The 23,415-nt window shown below is 37.4% G+C and overlaps 1 protein-coding gene across 1 annotated transcript in view; it reads right to left on the bottom strand.

Moving 5' to 3' along the window:
- The window catches only part of LOC121326736 (cohesin subunit SA-1-like), a 34,828-nt gene extending 14,307 nt beyond the window's left edge, over positions 1–20,521 (bottom strand). The window contains exons 1-4 of the mRNA XM_041270169.1: positions 20,347–20,521; positions 898–1,090; positions 321–441; positions 8–163 (exon numbers count right to left, since the gene is read on the bottom strand). Of these exons, the coding sequence (XP_041126103.1) occupies positions 8–163; positions 321–441; positions 898–926 (306 nt within the window). The 5' untranslated portion in view covers positions 927–1,090; positions 20,347–20,521. The remainder of the gene's footprint in view (positions 1–7; positions 164–320; positions 442–897; positions 1,091–20,346) is intronic.
- Positions 20,522–23,415: the final 2,894 nt, after the last annotated feature.

Here is a 23,415-nt window from a genome sequence, read left to right as displayed (position 1 = left end):
ACTTCACCTGCATGGCACTCTTGCCCATCTTCACCACCTCAAACAGGGTGACAGGCTCACTGTCTCCGTTCTGCTGGGGGACCCCGTTGGCTTTTCTCCCTCCTCTAGATCCTGCTAACTGGTTCTTTTCAGCAGGTGACTTCCGAGGTTTTTTGTTGGCAGACTGGCAACAAATTGGATTTCGGGGGGAGAAAAAAATAAATTTAATCAAAGCATCCCCTTTTTTTGACTGTAGAGTACACGGAATGGTGGATTACGGACTGAACATTTTACAACTTTAAAATATAGCAGGTTCTCAAAAAAACAGCATGTCAACGTACCGGAGGCCTTCCAGGGCGCCCTCTCTTCCTCTTGCCCTTGACCTCGCTGGTGTCCTCCAGTTCACTCACACTGACGCTGACAGCAACCGCCTCCGCCTGCCCAGACTCATTCGTTGAGTCCCTAAAAATCAGTCAGGAACATGTGATTACAAACAAGTTATTGGCTCTAATAAATGGTTTAAGGGTGGGGGCATAGTTCTTTAGGTTTTTAGACTTCAAAACATATAATTCTGATTTCACATAATATTCTCATTAGGTATAAAAAAATATATTTGGTAATTTTTCTGTTATACCCAGTAGAGAAGTTGTCAAGATAATTGATCATGTACCTTTTTTTTTCTGCAACAGTACTGCAATGTTACAAGGGCCCTTTCTGGTTCATTTAAAATTAGTGATGGAAAAAAGTCTCCTATTGCTTAGCAGTTTCCCCTCCATTCCAGGTTTAATGCATGCTTGATTTGCCCTAGTGTATACGCTGTCAGGTGTGTCCTATTAATTTCATAGTAAAACCAGAAATGGATCAAACTGCTATGCAATAGGAGTCTTATTTCCATCCCTGGTTGGTATTTATACTTACTGTAAAACCGGTAGCTCTGAAGTAATCATTTTTTTTCTTAGCAGCTTTTCACTTTAGAACCTTTTAAAAATGTTGGTTAAGAACGTCTTCTCACAAGTGTTTAACTAATTCTTTATTAACTTCTTGCAAAAATCTAAAAAGAAACCGTCTTGTGCACACCAATGTCTTCAAGATAGGCATATCCCACAATAACCTAAAAAAAAAAAAAAAAAAACAAACAAGTTGCAAGTCACTGGATAGCATTATTGATTACCGATTCTACTGCTACACACTACTCAAACATCATAATATTTCTGTATGACTGTATAAATGCTAAAAGCACATGTATTTGTAATGCCACACTAAAGTAGACACCTAGTGTATGGTGCTCAAAACCTCAAGGGAACAGAGACACCAACTGGCCTTTTCACGCACTGCAGTCAAATGGACCGAGACAAACAGTTTAACTTCACAGCCAAAACAGTGTGTTTGTGGATTCAGTAATTTTCTTTGAAGAAATTAAACCTGAAATTTTCCAGTTGGCTGTTATTTTACTTTCAGAGCACCCTGCAATTTCAGCAAATAATGCTTCTAAAAATGTATGAGAAATAATAATAAAAATGTATTGAATTTATAAAAGCATCTTTCAAGAGATAAATGCACTGTACAACAGTAACAATACAACAAACCCAGCAAAACTAAAATCAAACAATACAATAAAAATAAATAAATACAAATTTAAAAAGCTTTAGTATAAAAGTACATCTCCAGGAGAAATTTAAAAACATCAAAAGGGGCCTCGTGTTATGTATTGTTCCATGTTGTTCTTTTCTCTTTAAATAAATAAACATTTGTTAAAAAAAAAAAAAAGACTGGCAGCGAGTTCCATAGGCACGTGGCATAGCAGGAAAAACAGCAGTCACCCATCGACCACACTCTAGCTTTAGGAACCACTAAAAGATTTAGATCAGCTGATCGCAGGGCATAAGGGGATATAAACATGCAAGAGGTCTTTTAGATATTTAGGAGGCTAATCATTAAAGTGCCCTGTAGGTAATATAAATGTACTAGTCCAAATTAAATGTGTGACTCATTTAAACCTGTTATATTGCTCTGCTGTGAACCTATTCTGTAATTACAGATATAAATCAGCAATGATAAAAGCCCATCATGGTGAGTTGAGATCCCATGGATGTGTTACCAGAAACCTTAAATCTTTAATGCATAACAAAGACATTCCATCTCAAAACTCCCATGAGCTAGATATTACATCAAAAACCATGAACCTGCTTTTGGGATTGTAATCACTTAACCACTAGGGGCAGTGTTATCCACAAAATTAACTAAAAGGATTAACAATTTATATTTAAGATTCCACATGTTCTTATTGATTTCCGTTTTAAATTTGTAAGAATACCACCACTGCTAATTTCTAAGACATTTTCTAGTGTTAAATATTTATTAAGACAGAAGAGGTTTAGTAAATCTTGCCCATGTAAAATGCATATAACAGTAGGGGGCAGACTATGAAGGTCTTAAATTTAAATTCTTCCAAGAACAAACCTATGCAGTGACATTTTAGCAAAATTTGCCAGTCAGAGGTCTAACAATAACTAAATATAATTAGATATACAAAAGTCGGTGTTATATAGATAAGCCTACATTTTGCACCACCTTCTGCAGTGTATATTGCAATAAATAAAATTCCAGCATGGACACTTCAAACGATAATTAATTACAAACTCAGAAAAAATGTTTTCTAGTGCTCATAAATAAAGATGCATCTGGAGAAAAGGTATGCAATGCTGAACTAAGTCCCTGTCAGTCTTGATGCAGCAGATTATGATTTTACTTTTTTTAATTATTTGGTGGAAATATATTCATAACACATACTTTATTTCCCCCTACCAGCTCTACAAGCCATGGATAGGAACTGGTTAAACCCTAAATTGCTTAGCCTGCCACTAGATGGCTGCACGTTGTAGGTATATTAAATTTTAGTTTCACCTTGCTGGTACTACCGTGTGCAACTCTGGAAAAGCTGCGATGCTTCAGCAGAGTTTTCACTTTGCACACTATATGCAGTGCACTGCCAGCAGAGGGGTCTGCTTGATAAGAAGAATCTCAAAACACTCACATTAGCACAATTAAAAGTATTAAACCAGGCTGCAAAAGGAAGAGAAAGCTGCCCCCCTTCCCCTCTATTCCCAGCACACAGAAGGGATTGCTGCAGGTACCAAGTCACAGTGCAGTGGTTTCAATTGAATGACAACTCTGTTATGATGTCATGCCGTGTTGGGACTGCCACTCCATTCTCTTTAGGCTGTTTAAGAATAGCTGGATAACGTCTTCATGCTGCCCTGGCAACCAGGAGCCTCACAACTTTTTTTTTTCTCATTTTCTATTACAGCTGGCTTCACTACACTGGAGTAAGACTCCAGCCAATCTACTGGAAGAGGGTTTTTGTATGGAAATAGCAGGCGCCACCCCACCCCCATTCTGCAGCCTGTGCAAGCTCTCTGCCCAAGAACTCTTTCATTCATATTACGTTTGTAGGAAAATAATGTAAACATCTGCAGCATTCTCTTTTTTAAACAATGCAGTTATAAAACACTACAGATGAAATCAGGGATTCATGGATGTCCTTTTCCTCTCTTTACAATGTTTTGGATTAACAATTTCCATTTCTGTTTTTTATTTACATGAAATGTTCCTTTCTACAAAATCATATTTAAAACATGTATTACAGCTGCCATGGAATGCATTCAGTTTATATTTGTGTCTGCATTAATTGTCCAGGAATTAAACCCACTTAACTGTGCTGGTATGCAGCAGTACTAAAAGACACTTATACAATTCAATGACAAACACATCAACTATAAATCTCTCAATGTCAGCCATTTATTGCAACAGAAATATAATACAATACCAAGTAAACGATGGTGGGAGAGGGATTAGAAACTGAAATGGTGGTTTGTGCTGGGAGTTTTGGCATGTATTCAATAAGCAGGCCAAGGACACTGAAGATGGCAACTGAATCAACGTTAGATGAATTTGATTATGCAACCTGGGCATAGGGGAATTACTGATATGCACACTTGGGACAGCTTCATCTTAAAGTGGGACAGTAAAGACTTTGAATTGCACTTGAACAATAAAATGAACTGCACATTAAACACTCCCTCCAACTACTTACAGATTCTGCATGAGATTAGAAATCAGAGTAGGGGTTAATGACTGTCAATGCTTTCTGCTGTTAACCAAAAGCCAAAGTCTAGACCAGAGGGTAGGGGCAGCTACCCCATTCACTGCAGCTAAAAGATGGCACGCTATATTAAAATAAAGACTTCAGGCATAACCAGGTGCATGTTTTTAAGCAAAGGATGAAACAAAGTAACTGGTTTTTGCATATCAATTTGAATAATGTGTTTTTAAAAATTCCTCAACGTTTAACTTGATTAAAGATAACATTACAAAACTGAAATTGTTTTACTGGTTCAAAAGAAAGGATTAAATTTAGATTTAATTCAATTTAATAAATACATTTGTAACGACGACAGCCTTGTCACGACTGTCAAACGATCAATTTGTACAAGACTACAGTAGAATACAACCATCTATCAAATGTAACAGGGTTCTCCCCAAGAATTCTGTATAGCAGGGTGGCAGAACATTATAGCCAAGAGCACTTAACAGACAAATAAAACTTGCCTCACCTTAAATACATAATAGAACAAACAATTTGAATAGTGTGTTGTCTTTCGGTGACTCTCTCTGGTTGCTCTGTTCCACATTTTCTTTTTCATTACTGTTTTGTTAAGGTAAATTACTGTGCTTATTTATTTTTACACAACAGTACTCGCACACGTTTGGTCACCATAACTTGCATGAAACCTGAGTAATAATCCAGCACCTCTGCACTTGTAGATCAGCTGACAAGTGTTCGGCTGATATCCCATCATGGATTCTTCTTAAAGGCCTCCTGCCGCTATACATGACGACCCCCCCCCCCCCCCCCCCCCCCAAGCACCTGGGTATATATTTGTACGATATTACAGCAAAAGGATTAGGCTTTTTTGTTTTTTTAATATGTGTAGCTATTATGTACTATACATCAACTTACAGTATAATAAGGACAAAAAATGTTAAAGGCACAGTAGCATCTGCAAGACGGGTGGATCAGGTTTTTTCAGTCAGGAGGCGACAGCCACTTCGCCGGGCAGCCCGTCCAGCTGAAAAGGCCTGGGGAGAACGCTGTGTAAGATGTTAAAAGGCTCTCAATCACATAAGCAAGTCTGTACATGGAACACAGCTGCGCAAACCAATTTGATTATTCAGATCATGCTATACACAGTTGAGGGTCACTGGTGTTGATTGGGCTAATTTACCATCACAAATCAAAGCAGCAGTTTCTTCACTTGTTTTACTCTGAATGGTAAAGTAGCCCAATTAACACCAATGCCCCTCACTGGACTGTCAACGCCTGATTTCGCCTGGGTTTTCTGTTACAAGGTTGTCCGTTGCCTTTGTGGATTTTGTTTCTCAATAATAATTTGGAAGAACGCAACCTACGTTGCATACAGTGAATCCCTCAACTGGGACCTCAGGAAATTATGATCATTGCACCAGTTGTATGTTAAAATAAACACGCTGTTTTGACTATATTTAAACACAGAACAGGTTTCGTAGCTTGCGATGCTGCAGTAGTTTCATATGCATTTTAATATAACGTAAAAAAAGACTGCTGAGGTAGTTCTAGGTATATGTCGCCCAATAGTTCTACTGTTAATATAAAATCTATGCCTTGTCCTGATATATATTTTATTCCCTGCCACTGAAGAAAAAATATATAAATGCCTGCCAGAACACATCCAAGACCAACTTAAATTTTGCATCATTCTTGCTTGGATCTTTTAAGCCTACAGTGAACTACAATGTCTCACATCTGCATTTTTGTTACTCCTCTTTTCCTCAATGATCTGTTTACAGCTACAGACTAACAGCAGCGTTCAGGGCAGCCAAGGTATGAAAAATGATGAGATGGTTTCGAGGAAATCCTACGTTGGCAACATTTGCAGCATCTGGCTATTTTACAAAATTAAACTTAACTACAAAAAACTGATTTGGTAACAATTGTACTGGCAATGCTCTTGCACACAAAAAGATTAATAAAATAACAAAAATAAAATGCAATTTTGCATTTCAGTTTGCCCAAACACTAAGCAAACTAAGAGGCTAAACTAACTGGAGTATCTAGTGCATCACAAACATAGAATCATAAAATCCTTTAAATTACATTTTCCATAATCTGTATAAAGCAGCACTGACACACCACCTGAAATGTGTTCCGTACCAATAAATGTCTTGGAAACCAGCAAAACAAGTACAAGAAAAGTAGGTGTACCGGTATGTTACTCACAATCCATTGCTATTTTGGCATTTAAAACAGGAGCCCTGAATTAATAAACCTAAAAGGTTTATTAGGCCAATTATTAATCATTTTAGACTGCTGGACAGCCAGCTATTTTTTTTTCCACCTCACCTCCAAGATTACAAATAAATAATGTTTGTTCCAAACTACCAATTAATCTACTTAAGAATAACATTTTACTGTTTAGTAAAATGCAACACACTTCAACTGTAAATTCCAAAGCTGAAGAGACTTTAGAACAGACAATTACATCACCATTTTGCAACCAGCACAGTACCACAGGAGTCACAATAACCTATAAGTCCTGCTTTTTGTTTTCCTATTTGACAGAGCTTCATGTGGCCATGCTCAGGCGTTCTTACAAACACTGTGCTACTGAGAAAACAATGATGAGTAATTATTTTGCCAAGGCACAGAACGGTATTTAAAAAGTAGAAACCTGCACTCAAAAAGGGAAAGTTAAGAGTGATATTGATAGGGTCAGAAGTTTAAGATCTTTGACCCCCTGACAAATCACTCAACCATCTCTAATGGGACTTTGCTAACCATTCTTGGTGAAACCCCACTGAGCCCACATGTGCAAGGAGAGAGGAAAGGACAGAACTGAAATTCTAGAACTGGGCTCAGGAACTGAAAAACATCTTGAGTTGAGTTAACTCCACACACTCAGAACGCTGAAATTACTTAAATATTGAGCCATTCAAAATGCTTGTGCTCTGTCTGTAGACACTTTCTCGTCTGTTCCAAAACCATTATAACAAATGCTACAAAAAGCTCTGCTAGCCATTGTTATCATTCCAGTAATGTAATCCACATCTAACGCCTTCCAGCTTTCTAACTTTTACTATTATTATTTATGTATTAGCAGACGCCCTTACCCAGGGCAACAGCTGACGATGACCTTTCTCTTCTTGCTTTTCAACATTAGCAGACACCTTAAACGACACATGTTTGCAATTTACTTTTGCTCTGTTTCTGTTGTCAGTTTGTTGGAAACAAGTAGCTGTTTTGTCCATATCGCTTCTTCCAGGATGCCCAAGGGCATGATGAAATGGGAAGCAGCAGAGGAATTTAGCTATGCTCGCTAATCATTCTGGCAGGACCGTTTATATAAAAAAAAAAAAAAAAAAAAAAAATAATAAAAAAAAAGCTTCAAAGTAATTTGGGTTTTCTTAAAGGAGGCCTTTACCTTTTGGGAAACAAGTCAAGTTGTCCAATTAAGATTCATTTTTCAGGTTAAGAATGAAACAAGTACTGTAATTCAAGGTTAGTCTTTCTGTAAAATAACTTGGCATTGAACGAGTTAAATGCATACAAAGAACACTTATGGCAACAAGGAGTCAGACAGTTCCATAACAGATTCTTGCAATTACAGGACACAGCGAGTTATTACAGCAATTACATGCACACAAGAATGACCTTGGAATCATTTCTGGCTTGGAAATAAAACCAGACAGGCTGCTGCAAGAGATTCTTAAAATTCAAGAGACACTGCCTCTACAATGAAGCAGATTTAACCATTTGGGTGCATTGCATCTCTATTCACGAATTATGTAAGGAATCAGATTTTGAAATCAGTAGGTAAGAAAAGGAAACAAATAGGGCCCTGTGAAATCTGCGTTGTGGAGAACACCGACAGAATCACGGTATTTTAGAGGGAAAAAAAAAACCCCACAGAATTAGACACCCAAGGACATTACCACAAAATCCATTTAAACAAATTCTAATTTTGTTTGTTTTAAACTGATTTTGTGGTAATGTCCTCGGGTGCCTAATTCTGTCTAGTAAAGCACAGAGCTCTGACAAACTCATTAACACAGTCATTCAGAGCTTTCCTACTATTAAACCATGTGTAAAAGCAGGATAAATGGACTGCTTGTCTCAGTTCATTCTTTTTTTTTTTAGTTTAATGTGTTGCTTATTTTCTAGTACGTGTCATCTTACTCAAAAGGCACTCAAGCTGAAATCGTACAGTAATTTAAAAGTAGGCTACAAACATGGCAGCGGACTGCCTCACTATAGTTCTCAGGGAGATATTACTAAGTGCCTTTATTAATTAAATTAGAATAAATAAAAATATTTAGGCTTATTTTAATTAACGTAACTGCTGTCAATGTATCAAACACTTGTGGTTATAAAAAACAAACTAACAAATTACAGATTTTTAAAACCAAAAAATCTGAGTCAGGAAAAAATAAAATCTGAAAATTCAAAATAATAAAAACAGATTTCATTAGGGCCCTAGGTCTGTTAATTTCAAAACAGGACAATGTTCTTATTGATGTGCATGCAATCTCTACCCAGTCGCTAGAGTTTTTTTATGCCAATTAAGCTAGCATTAAATGGAGAAAATGTTTGCAAAAAAAAAAAAAAAAAAAAGCTGAAAGCTTATTTATAATGCCAAATGACCATTTCTAGATGCATGTTTGACCAGTCGCCCCTCCCCCACCCCCTCCCAAAAAAAGTACAGCAGGCCTATTATCAAAACTGAAAGGTGGCCACCTATAAAAACACTTGATCAGTTCTGATATAAACCATTTCCTATAGTGTAGTCTAGATGATTGCAACACATATCAAATATCATACAAACACGAACACTGGAGGAAGATTTGCGTAGGCAAGCAAAGTACACTGCAACTGAAGCACTAATATTGTATTTATATGAACAGAGAAAGCATCCCGGTGACCACAATGTAAAGGTACTGAAACCCCCCCCCCGATTAAAAGCGTAATTCCAAAACACTACAAGGCATGAGCAGTGGATCTTGCGGCAACAGATATCAGTTCCCCTCAAGCTAACCCATTTTTAGAATGTTGCAATCCTAGATTAATTCACTAACACCCATTGCTGATTAAATCTAAATTTTAATTGTGTAGTCTTACAACCAACCAAAAACAACAAAAATGGCCTGTAGGGATGGCAGATGTGTAGTTTCCTTCTCTCACTGGTTGATCAACCCAATCAACTATCTGGTCCGCACCAGTTTGGAGGCTTACATGCGTCTCCCTTACAGGAACTCAGATGACAGTATTTCATGCGACAATCATAATGCGAAATGAAGAAAGACAATATGTTCTGTTGTGATTAAAACTAATACAACTGACACGGTACCATCAGGTATTTCCGTTGGCTTTGGATCGCATTGAATTTCTCTCTGTATGTTACCATGCGTCATTTGCATGGAAGCTTGTTATCTCATTTCTGCCAATCGCACAACTGGGCTGTATCTAATTCTCTGTTCATATTCCAAATATATTGTTAAGCGTCCCAGTTCAACTGACACAGCTATCACTCTGCTGTCACTGAAAAATAAAGCCCCTTTTACACTGGCACTCCTACCAGGGTCCAGACCCGGGTTGTGGCTACACGGGTTACAATCCCACGTAGTGTGAAACGACATACCTGGGTCGTACCCGGCTTAACCCAGGTTCCAGTGACCCACCTCAGAATGTGTCATTCAAAACGCTTTGACCCAGGCTGAGCAAGACAAAATGCATGACGGCAGACAACAACAGCCACGCCTGAGTGAAGGTTTCACTTCCACAAGGAATGTTTTTGTTTATTCTGTTTAGCCATATTTTTGTTGCTTATGACACACCATGAGCCAGATTGCAGCAGGGATGAAGAAACGTTTGCTCTAATCAACTTTTGGGCCGACTGTTCAATCCAGCGAAGCTTGGTAACAAGCTGCTTCCGGGGCATTGACATGTGCACTGTTTACTTGCGTCTGTCACCCAGGTCAACCCTGCTTTAACAAAAGCAGTGTGGATTTGCGTAGCCGACCCGCATGACAGTGGGTCCTGTCCCTGGTAGAGCATGCCAGTGTGAAAGAGGCTTAACATGATTGATTTCAAATTGCTTTCAACTCAATCCGAGTCTTAAAGCTCTAAAATAATAACAAAAGAGCTCTACACCTAAAAGCCTTACTTTCACTTGCTTCAAAATCTGTCTGGGGGTATAAAACTGTAAAAATCTTACTACAAAAGGAATCATTAGGACAGTCCTATCAAAGTTAAAATAATTGCTTCCTTTGGTCTAGCTACTTTTCACTCACTGATCTAAAGCATTTTTTTTTTTTTTTACTGTCAGCCAATCACATCAATTGAGCAGACTGTGACCTACAATAGGGTTGCCATGGCAATGCCTGCCTTCTGGAATACATGTCATGCATGTTAAGTGCCTTGCACATACACACCACTTTAGATTGTACCACTAGCAATGAATAAATCAAAATAAACACAATGCTTAAGCAGAAAGAAATATAAAATGAACCAACAAAGCACAAAAAATATCCAAAATTCCCCTACAACCATTTACTTTAAAGCTAAATACAAACTAAAACACCCCTTTCCAACAGCAAGTTAAAATGGTACAGTCTGGTATGTACTCCAGAATAAAGCTCTTGATTGATGATAAAAAAAAATAAATAAAAAAAAAATAGCTACCAGCTAGGTGCAGCTTTATCTAGCACACCAACGTAAATCTAGCAGTTTATATTGGACTACTGAGCAAAATGGTACATTATTTTAAGACAGGTTTCCACAATACTTATGTACTGGCCCAGAGAGCACTGTATGAAGCCTGCCAATGGAGAATTTGATAAGAATGCGTGTTGTGTTTTGTTTTGCTTTTTTTGTATAGACTCCGTTAGCAAATTATAAATTCTTTGGAGTTAAAATAAAATAAAAAATAAACACGTCATTGTTATAACAACAACTCCTTCGACACTATGATTGCATTAGTGCAACAATATAGAATCTCACGGAGAGACTGCTTCAGAGTTCAAACAAGATCAGTTAATCCCATAGTTAATTACAACTCTGTGTTCTAGACATGGGCTTGACAAAAGGAGAATCAACATGCTGTGTCTGAAAGACAGACACACACAAGTGTACAATGGTCCACATTTTGAAGTGTTTATGGTCTACTGTAAAGTCATGCTACTTAGCCATTTGATTGGACAAACAAAACACTTAACAAAACAGCTTGTCAAACTTTGGGTTTAGAAATGTTAATTTCCCTCATTCAAGAAAAACAAAAATACATGATAGATATCCATTAGATTTGGCAAGCATTGCAATAAAATGTTAACGATTCAGCTTTGACATGCTAATCATTGTTTGCCATCACTGGCACCGAAGCAAACACCCGAACACTGGAAGACAAGCGAGTAATATTGAATACAGCTAAATTAATCTGTACAATGCAAACCCCCAAATACAGGGGAAAAAATACACACTGCACAGAAGCTTATAGATCAAAATGTAGTGTACTGTATGTTGTAAAGCAATTAAAGACAGAACTAATGAAGCTGAAGAACAGCAGATTCAGGTAATGAAATCCACAGGGCGCTGCTGCTAAAAAAAGGGAGAGGGACAAAAGCGTAGCACAGTACGCTCAAACAATTCAGTAACAGATTGTCAGAGATGGAATATGGCTCTAAGAAAAAAAAAACATGGTCTTTTCTTATTTTATTACTGCATATCCTAGTCCTCGTGATTACTGTAGAATTGAATAAACAGTTCTCTTCCCTCTGTGTACATTCCCCATTTCTTGTGAAATCCTTAACATTAGGGATGAGAATTTTAAATGTTTAAAACTCCAAAAGTGGCTAAACGTTGAATACGCTAGATGTATAATAGCTCATGCGACAAATTTCACCAAACGCTTATTTCTTTTTATGTATTCATTTTAGTAATTTATCATGTACAATCAGTCTGTCGCATATCCGACTGCAGTGGAGCCAGAGTAAGGGCGTCTATTCTAAAAAGGAAGGGGTTTGGCAACTGCCTCCAAGTAGCTTTTCTAATTGATGCAACAAAAAGGGACACCGGGGCGGGTTTTATTCTCGGTCAACATGGCGATTTATTGTGCGTTCTGTTTATCATGCTGTAGTGGGCGAGGTATGGTATCTTAGCAAGTTGATATAAAATCAGTAGAATTTGTATTATAAAAAAAAAAAAAAAAAAAAAAAAAAAAAAAAAGATATTCTTAAATATATTTATAAAATACAGTGCTACAACATAGAGTTGTACTGTTGGTCTTAATGTTTGAACACCATTTGCTTGCACATCTTTTGGCAAACTTAACTATAATTCATAACTACCTTTCGTTGAGTGTGACGTCAGTAGCACAGAAAAACAACCCAGGCTCCCCTTAATTGCACCGTGAGGGCTCGGTACAGCCCTGGCGCAGCACAGTTGTACAGTGGAAAGAGAGGCATAATTGATTATTCTGTTAATTACTCGGTCCTGACTGCAACAAACAAAGGGAATATGATATGAATATTTTAAACAGGTTTTATAAAGAGCTGGCCTGACTGCAGACAACACTCTCGAGCAGCTTGCCAAGATAAGTCAGCTGGCATTGTTGCCACTACAGCAACTGAAATACTCCCATCCCATCCCCCTAACACACATTTACATCACTTTTAATGTAAAATCAATCAGTGAAATGCAATGATTAGTAGAGACCCCCACAGCTGTCCTTGTGTTGGAGGATGGTATGTGTGCTACATGGCCACCACTGTTCTTGTAAGCTATTAAATATTACCTTGCAGAAGGGTTCCGACAGCAGCCGAAACTGAAAGCAAAAACACTAAACATATCCTGCCAAAGTACACACCACTTAAATGTCGAAATTTTATCAACTTACTTTAATAAAGCGTTTAACCGAATACTTGTTAAATGTGTACTCTTGCGTGCAGTGGGGAAATACTTTTGGGTTTCTCAAATGGGGCAGACATTGGTAAATGCTTTTGCCTACATAGTAAATATTTAGACAAACATAATATTTCTATTATTTGTGGACATCGTACATACACGGACCAAGTGACTAATTCGAGTACAATTTGTGAATGCTCAAAATTGTGAAATGACAATTTTTTTTTGTGGGGGGGAGAGGGGGCAACCCCTCTTCCTCTACCTTTTTATTTGGATTCATTGTATGATCCCTGAGGTTAGCCTAATATACTAGAAAAGAAACAACTGACAACAGATCTATAGATCTAAATGCTGCCACCAGATCAGAAGTAGAACATTAGAGCCCTGTTTTTATTTGTTTAACAGTGACTGTGTTTAGAAAGAGAGACTCATACCTCAGTTGGACTATCCTGTAAATGCCTTCTATAAATTGATGCTTTACAGAGGCTGTAGTTCTACTGAAAATATACTCACTGGGCTATTACACAATCATTCTTTAACATTACAATGTTTTAAAAGCAAACACTCCAGCACTGCAAAACAGGAGGTACTTCAACACCCTCCTCTCGCACGTATCCAGGCAGAAGAGTAGAATATCTTTCTGCCTACACCAATTTGTGAATTGAATTAAAAGATCAAGCTGGGAACAGGTACACCATTAAACTGGGAAGCAAATCGCTTTTTGCTGTTAACCAATTGCAAAGCAAAATCACGGATCTCTTACAAAACATCCTACCTATTCAATTTACCGTACAAGGGCATAACAGGCATCATGTTAATACGCAAAAAAAAAAAAATTAACCTGAAAAATGAATAATGATCAGCGCCATTCTAACAACTGATGAGCAAATAAATTGTTCTTAAATTAAACCAAGGAGGGATACCAGGGCTATGCAAGCCAACAACTGGGCCTTGATTTGCAAGTGAATAACTACATGCAAGGCTCTGTGATTGTCTGGAGAGCACAGTATGAACAGTCTCAGTTAAATAGAATTTTTTTTTTTTTTAAAAGGCAGATAATTTAAAAGAAAACTAGCAATTAGATTAAAAAAAGACTATTAAATTAACTCAGTGAAGATTACATACAATATTAATAAAAGGTGTCTGCAGCCACAATATATTTGTGTTATAAGAAACTTTTTGGTGGGCGTCAATGTGGTTAATTGTGATAGAAATGGGGGTATATTTTATTAAACTGTTTATTACAGTCCACTGCTAGGAAAAACATTGGGAAAGCTATTTTCCTATACAACACCAGCACTCAGGTGGACAGATGGACAAAGCAACTACGCTTTTAATGTAACTGACATCTAGCATTAGGTTGGCTACATTCCCACTAACTGCTCGCCACAAGCTAAAAGTTTTCCCTTGTGGCTCAACTATTTTTCACCAAGATCGTCATGGTGGTGAAGTCTTTGATAAGACTGCCAGCACAATTATTTTCAAAGTGTTCTGGTAGGTGAATCAGACTGTTTAGTCTGATTTAATTTCACCCAATGAAAGCCCTTCAGCTTGTTCACGTAAAATGTATGTATGTTTGGTGGGGGGACAGAGGTTGTTCATTAGAAACAGTCAGCAGCGGACGGCGCTGCTTGCAAAATTATTATTATTATTATTTTTTTTTTTTTTAAAATGGCATCCAAAAACAGAAAAATTTGCCACTTATTTATTAATTTTTTTTTATTTACGCAAAATTATCTGAATCATGTTCCGAAAGATGTAGCCCAAGGAATACCAACCATGTACACACAACTAAAATATGACCGTGAGTCACAGGGAGGTGAAGCAGTCATGGTTTCAAACATACCCATTGGTCCCAAAAGAACACACAGCATCAAAAGATCACAACTAACAAAGTGGATTTGAAAGAGGAACAACTTAATAAAATAAACATTTATTATTTTAAAAAGAATGATTCGTCTCACTATGATATATTGAGTTTTAATGTCAGAATCTGTGCAATATTACTGTCAGTAGTCCCAAGTAAAAGAACATCATAATAAATAAATAAACAAATAAACAGTAGAGGATGTACAATCCTAATATTAACATACACTAATAGCACTGTCCTGCAGTGGAAAGAGAACCGTGTCAGTCAAAATAACGTAAAAGGATTATGCAGTACAGGAATATCTCTGCAAACCTATTTCAGAATTTAGGAAATATGTAATGATGTTTTTTCATGTGGGACTAAGTTTGGCATTTATTAAAAATGGGAAAGAGGGTTATAGTGCACTTTAAATATACCGTATATTTATTGTAAAGGGTAGGGTCTGGCATTTAAATAGCTACATGTTTTCAAAGAAAATGCACACCTTTTTGCCTTGTGAAACAGTACATTTAACTTGTTTACAGTACTGTTAAGTGGCTTAATATTTTTTTGCCACACTGGAAAAGCTTAAGTTGCTTTAGCATCAGTGGCTAACTAAATGAGTCTTAGAGGAAGCATAGGGTTGGTGCATTATGAACAGAAAGTAAACCTGAAACGCCAGTGCAGAAAAAACACTACTTTTACACAGCAGGAATGATCATCCAGCTTTAAATGGGATGCTTTTCTAAGCTGAACAAAAGGAAAATCTTTAAAAGCTCAATTTAAATTGCACTGTCTGTGACAGGTGTTGTAGAGTTGAAGCAACCAAGCAAGGTGGAGCTAAACATTTAGACGACAACTACAGGCCACAGAGCGAACGAGGGTCCATAAAATACAAAACACTAGTCAAGGATGTTATAGTAGCTTCAGAGTCTGCTGCACCCTGTAGTTATTGCTATGATACTTTTGTTGATATTTCCATTGTTTATGGTCCTGGCTTTAAATAATTTTAAAAAGAAGCCAGTTAAATGCTGCTTCTGTTTGGAAGCAGACAACAACCATATCATTCATTCAAGCCAAGAGACTTAAACTGAGTATTAAAATACAGAATATCGCACTGAATCATAGAGCAGGTAATGAACAAATCATTCCTACAGTGTCAAATGACAAACTATGCCCATAATTTACTGAACTGAAATGTTGTACATAATATTATAAATCACTCCTGCCTGTACAAAAATAGAAGCCATTACCAGAAGAAAATATTAAACATTGATTCCATTAAATGTGTGCTGATAATATTCAAAAAAGCCTCTTTCTGAATTGAAGGGGGCTATTGATATCTTCATTATTGAAATAGAAATTTCCTGGTTTACAGAGCAAATAAGGAGACGGATTTTGTGCCTCTGTAAATTCCAGTAACTATGTATTGTTTTCAAATCTAGTCAAGTCAGAAACTATGCTTGGAAAAAATCTTCCAACACATTTTGGTCACAATTAATTCCACAATGATTAACACATACACTCACACCCAAGGTTTGAGGTGTTACTAGACTTTTGCAGTCAAATAAGTTGTTAACATTTGCAAGTCTTGCTGGATACAGTTGCAAAGAAAGAACTGGGTTAGTCCCCAAGCAGAAATTTAAATTAATCTTAAATATGAAATAATTTAAAAATCTGGAGCATGTCTCATTCCCCAGGAAAAAGCAAACGCTTGTAAAACTGTGCCTGGTCTCTGAATAAGCAGGTTTTACTGTCAGTCTCTTAAGCCACAGAAATACTTTCCTTTGTGTTGGTGCTGATTAAAGTATTTCCCCCCCATGCAAAGTATCTTGGCAACAGTGAACTGATAACAGCCCTGCCCTACAAACAGCCTCCAGGGTTTTATCACATGCAAAGAGGGTAGTTCAAAACCAGTCAGCTATGACTATGTTCACACCAGCCGCAGACAATCATATACACTGCATTTATTTAGAAGATCAAAGCACAAATCAGCCTTCCCCATATAAATGGCAGATGTGCAAGTAGAATTCTGTATCAAAATGTAGGAGTCGATCATAAATTCATGTACACCATTACAGCATAGCGAAGCCAATTCAGTATATTACATGCTGGAGACAATTCTTGTTGAAAAGGCTAATCAATTTGCATTCAATGCTGTCCAGAGTGGTTAGATGTATGTTCCATTTGCCATCCACAATTCATTTGCCCTATACCAAGAGAACTGTTTTGAATCCAGTTTACATTATTACTAGGATTAATGATATTCATAACAATATAATCAAATACTGGGAACAAGTGAAAGCCTCAATAAAATATATCCAATAAAATTACCCGTGAAGTGAATCCACAAAAGCAAGACTCTAGAACTTGCACAATTCATTTTACTGGTATTACCCTCAAATCAAGGCTGTATTTTTCACTTTGAAGACAGCACAAAAGGACTTGTAAAGATCAATATTGTTTGGTAAAACAATAATACATTTTAACAATGCTTTGTGCTAGGCTGCAATTACAGTAGACGTGTGTATATTATTGTAAACCATGACATTGCACACTTTAAACCAAGTTGCAGTGTACACGCACTTTACCTGCACAAGTCATTCATAGGAAAAGACAAGAAAAAGGGCTAGGGCCAGCCTCCACTGGATATGAAGGTTTAACAGATCAATAATGGGACCAACATGGAATGTATTTCTTAGCATGCATGCCAGAAAGAAACCAATCATTCTGCTATCACTGGTGTGGATGAATTGTTTAAATTAATTTATTACACATTGGGTTATGGGTTAAAAGAGGCTTTCTAATACAAGTTGTTTTCTTGACTCAAAGCCTGGATGGCCGAGTATTGGACACAAATCCTTGAGTCTCCATTAGAGATATATACACTTAATATAACACCCTTAATGAAAATAGCAAAACTGTGATATTCAGTTATTGAGAAAACATTGACCCACGGATTTGTTTCCCCAATAGCATTGGTTTGGTGCATCACAGTTATTGACTCCTCCTTCCACATTGTAAGAAAAAAAAAAAAAAAAAAAAAAAAGACACAAAAAAAGTCCTTTGCATTTAAAGACTGGGGCTTTCCATTTTCAGATTTTAAACATTTTGGAAAACACTGAATTATCAGGGTATCCAAATGCAATACAATGCTAATGCAAATGAACACTACATCAAAAATCATTTGAACGACAACAAAAAAGCAGTTGTAACATTTTACAAAAACGGAATTACAACAATGGGCAAACAAAAACAATAACACCAATGTTGTATGAATAACAATACTAGGTAACAATACTTCAAATAACTCTTACAAATTGGGACAGACACTTAATCCTGTGTCTGCCACCTAACTATGAAGGGGTACGTACTCTCAACTACTGATAAAAAAATGGAGTGAAAAAAATGAGCATGCATCTTACTGGACTGCTTTTCAATAACCCAGATTCACCCAAGAGCTGATATCCCTCCTTCCGATTTACTGTCAAATTATAAATAGATTAATCTTGCATGAAACAACACGGTGTGACTCCCACTGTAAATGAGTACTTTTTTTGTGAAATCATTAAATCAACAGATGCATTAACGGATCTAAAATGTTGTCATTTCAATATTTATTTTCAGTTCTTATTCCTACAACCTCTTGAGGTAAAGAAAACAAAAAAATATATACGTCATTGTAACTGGAGCATTAAAATGGGGACATCACTCTAATGCTTGGGTAATACAAGCCTTCAAGGCTCAGGAATCATCCTCTAGTGCACCATGCCTCAGCTTCTACTGCAGGTATGTAGTACAGAACTAAAACATCACACCATAGACTTTAAAATAAATTATCAAAAAAGAGAATTTGCGCAATATCTCATTTTATAGGAAATAAAATAGTATTTCCTGAAGGCCAACATAAAATAAAACACACAAACAATAGCCACAACATTGAATTCCAAAGTCTCCAAAAGCTGGCGTTACAACAATCACTCCTTATGCTGCATTTGGTTTGGTTTTTGTTTTTCATGTAAAAGGCAGACTTATCAAGGACATGGTTGTTTTTCCAGGCCATTGTACTGTCAGACCTTACAAAAAAAAAAACCAAAAAAACACCTAAGCATTGAAGATCAGCTTGGACCTTTAGCAATTCCACTGTTCAGGTGTTTTGGAATTTAATTGTGGATGCCACAAACTCCCACTATTACAATATTCTTCCAAAAATAGTAAACAAGCTACTGTGAGCTCTTTTACTAAAATGAGTACATTCAAAGTTAATAGGAGATCAAACAAGCAATGCACTGCATATATTCATGCAACATGTATGCAAGCACTATACTGGTGGATTTCTCCTTACTAAATCACTATCAAAAGAATCAGTTTAAAACAGCAAGTAATATAAAACATCTTCTGTGTCGTGACACTTAACACTGACCGTCCCCTCCCCCGCCCCATCTGCGAGCCCTTTTACATGTCTGATGGAACATTATCTTGCCTGCTGGTTATTTTCAACTGTGCATGATCTCAATACCTAGGAGACATGCCCCATTAGTATGGGGGTAATGTGGGTGATTTTGCATATACACTGCATTGTTATAAGTGGTATCAGTACAAAGATGAGAGTTTTGATTTGCCGAATTAATGACAGCGTCATAACTTGGAAGGTAGGTGGAGACAGGACCACCGCGCGTTACTGTGATAAAAACAAATGTGTACTCCCCTCCAGCATCACCGAAATAAATATACGTTTCTATGTTAATATTAGACAGTAACCCAAACAACAACACACTGCGAAACGTTAAGCGTGTGACAATATGTTGTTGATATATGATCCCCCTCCCCCTTCTAAGATTTTTTTTTTATTCGCGCATTTTACCGCTAATTTTCAATAAATGCGGACCAATTCTAAAACCAAAAGGCTAAACCATCATCATCATGTCGTGATATTGAGTCAACGTACAAATCAATAGACGTGCAATGAGCAGGAGGCTGATTTTTTTCACCACGGACAGTATATTGATTATAAATAAATAAAACACACAAGCATACTTTTCCCTATAAAGTTTTTTGTTGTTGTTTGTTTAATTCACAAAACAGCTGCACACAGTTAATCAACCGCCCTATACTTTATTATACAATAACTCAATAAAATGCACAGTACACACTATAAAGAAATTACCACTCCAGTGCAAAACAACAGCACAAAAGGGCTCCTGCGAGACTGGCTTTGAAATCGAAGGCAGCCCCTGCCTGCCTTCCAGAAACCGGGGCGCATGAGACAGACACATTAAACACACACGGGTGTACAACAGGAAGGCCACCGAAAGCACCTTGTTACTGTGTCATTTCTGTACGGTTAGACACGGCGAGAAAGAATGTAAAACCTTTAATAACGCAAGCAAGTAAAATAAAGCACATTCCCCCCTTCAGCCGCTCCCATCCCCCACCTGCACTGTCTCTCCCTCTCCGTCCTCCATCTTTAATCTGCGCTCCCTTATTTTCGCCCCTCAGAAAAACTCAAAAACCCAAACCGACTCACCTTTCCCGTTCATTACTGTAGCGTTTAACTCTCCCCCGTTGAAAATTTAGAAAATATTTTGAAAAACGGCAAAGGTTTTTAATTGGAAATTGGACTGCGAGCGGAACCGCGCCTTTCAGTAGAGCAGCAATCCTAAACCGCCATCTGGTGGTATTTTCCACAATCGAATGGCGCAACAGCAGACCGGAACCAGAGCGCCCTCTGGCGGACACCAGCGGGTACCGCAACAGTGTGCCGTGAGCATGAAGGGAGGGCTTAAAAGACCCCGCCATTCACCAGAGCCAACGGAAAACCAGCTTGAGTTGTACGTGAATAAGGCGGGATGCTGAGGGCAGTGAAGGGGGGTTGTGTATCTTAAGCGTTTACTGTACTGTTTTGTTGTTCATGTTTTTTTTTTTTTTTAATCTGTGGCAAACAAGCACAACAGGCACGAGCACGTAGCAATGGAGACAGAGCATAGGGGCGCAGGAGCATCTTGCTGGTCAGGTTCGAATATATTTGACCTGATTGGTAAAATCAACTCAAATTGCAGGAGAGCAACCTGTGCTGTGTGCCTGTTCATTCTTGCAATCTGGGTTGAGCAATCACTGTTATTTCCAGCACGGAATCTCCAAATTCACTTCATAAAAGCGGCATAGCACTGACAAAATACAAAAGCACAGACCTTTTTAAAATCTCATTTGTACAATGTTGACAGTGTCTAAATGAATCTTTAATTTTTTATATAGTAATAATTGGCTTTCTTGTCAAACTGAAAATTGTTTGGACGTTTTTTTTTGTATTATTATTATTATTATTATTATTATTTTATTATTATTATTATTATTAACATTAATCATGGTGTCATACACTGTGAAGTGGTGCCCCATGGTTCAGACACTGCACAAGGTGCAAATAATTACCTGTCATAATTCTGATATAGAATCCCCATCAGGGGATCCTATTATGCCTGCTCCTGCTGGAAGTTATGAAACCAGCAACCCCTCCCCGCTATGTGCAATAGACATCATTTAGTCTTACTCTTATGGTCCAATCAGCTCTTTAGCCACTTCCTTCAAGCTATCAAACCTTTATTGACAAGGCTTCAGGCAACAACACGTTCACTGTATTGTGACAGTTCCACTAGTCGCTAGTGATCTACTGTAAACTGCAAACTATGGGTCACCATCTGCCCGTGCTGGCCTCATGGGTGAAGTGTTATATTCTCATATTTTGGGCACACTTCTCCTATCACTGGCATCCCGAGAGATTGGTCCAGAGCTCTGTATCTCTCCCAATTTGATTCTAAAACCACAGTATTGGAAGTAAAGGATGTATGTTTGCTTAAACTAAACTTGTTGATCCAAAAAGAAAGAAAGTACCAACTGGAAAAGGTGTTTGTGGCTTGAAATTTCTATTTTCCTGTGAGTAGGTCTTCTATCATTTCCAGCTGGTGCTAGAAATGAAATACATTTAAAAACCTTTAATTTCATTTTCTGTTACACGTTTAAGTTTCTTAAGGAAACTATGCCTCATTGCAGAGCTTCTACATTTGCAGCTGTAAACGCTCATGGTCATTTACCATTCGAGCGAAAGACAAGGTTGGAATGAGTCATATAACAAGGAGGATTCGATTTTGCTGGGCAGCACCTCAGTGCCTGAAGTAGCATCATTTCTCATATCAAACATTCTTGATTTTGTGTATTTCAAAAAGAGTTGGGCCCATACGCAGTAGAGATACTAGTGCCAATGTGAATTACATTCTATTTAAAGATGCAGATTGTTTGTACAGTGATCATTTCATTATGTCTATGCAGCTGACAAAATATTTCCATAAATCTCACTTCAATTCACTGTATAGGTCTCCCATATGGGGTTTTGAAAGAAACACATGTTTTAATTTTATAAACATGTCAAGTTAAAGAAAGCTCTTAAAGAAGGCTTCTTTCCAGTCCTGAGCCAAATCGTCTTATGATATACTTTACAGTCAAAGACAGGCTTTCATCTGTTGTGGTGAAATGACCTAGGAAATTAAACAGTAAGAGGTTACAGTTAAAAAGACATGCAAATAAAAAAAATAAAAAATAAAATAAAAATGATAATACACGATGATCCACTACATGATTTAGGGACTTATTACATTAGCTTTAACCATTTAAAAAAAAACAGCACAGAGGAAATGCAAATCTAGCACGACCAAAGCACTAAAGAGAAAGATTGACTTGCCCAAGGTTACAAGGTGTATCGTTGTCTGTGCTGGGATTCAAAATCCATTGTTCCAATTATTGTCTTGTTAATTCCATTAGAAAACACTGTTTCCTATGTACCTCAGAGCTATAGCATTACGTTTTTTTTTTTTACACCAGTGTCCAAGGTTAATACTTCTGACATTTTCTTTACTGCTTGTCAACTGGGCCCAGGTGTGGATGATATACTCAACTGTCATTAAATGAGAGATTTTTTTTTCTATAAGATTTCTTTAGCTGCTTCCTGAGAGGCAGTGAGAAAACCAAAATTGAGTTATGATGAAGCTATCTCAGCAGGACTAGTGTTTGGACTTTGGAAACTTTTTGTTATTCCAAAAAAAAAAAAAGACTCCGACCTGGTCTTTCAACCAAAGCCAAATATTTTGCATTAACTGCATGTGACCCTTCTGTTTTTATCACACTTGGAACTAACCTGGATTCAGTTTTGAAAGAATATTGTAATGTCTAAAGTCCCTTAATTAACCCTGGTTCCTTACCCATTACACACATGGAAATAAAAATGTTACCTCATCAATGAGATCTCTTTAGATAATTGTCATCTGTTCTGAAAGTGCATACAACGTACAACATCCATGTTGATAGCTCCATTTCCCCTGCATATTCCCTGGAGGGCTCCTATGACAGACTCCTGCTGGAAGAGGCAGAAGCAGAGCAACTGAGGGGCGCATTTACAGTTGCTCTCTGTTGACCTCGTGCACAGTGATACACAGAAGGAGAGGTGCTGGCTGAAGTCACTGCTGTATGAGCTTGACTGGAAGCTCAGATCACCATTTTGGTATCTTGAGACTGCTGCAATTGTGAGCCCTCAAAGAAGGCCTTAGGA

Source organism: Polyodon spathula, chromosome 14 (assembly GCF_017654505.1).
Source record: "Polyodon spathula isolate WHYD16114869_AA chromosome 14, ASM1765450v1, whole genome shotgun sequence".
NCBI classification, from domain to species: Eukaryota; Metazoa; Chordata; class Actinopteri; order Acipenseriformes; family Polyodontidae; genus Polyodon; species Polyodon spathula.
Note: the sequence above shows the minus strand (reverse complement) of the source record. Positions and strands in the feature narration are given on the sequence as shown.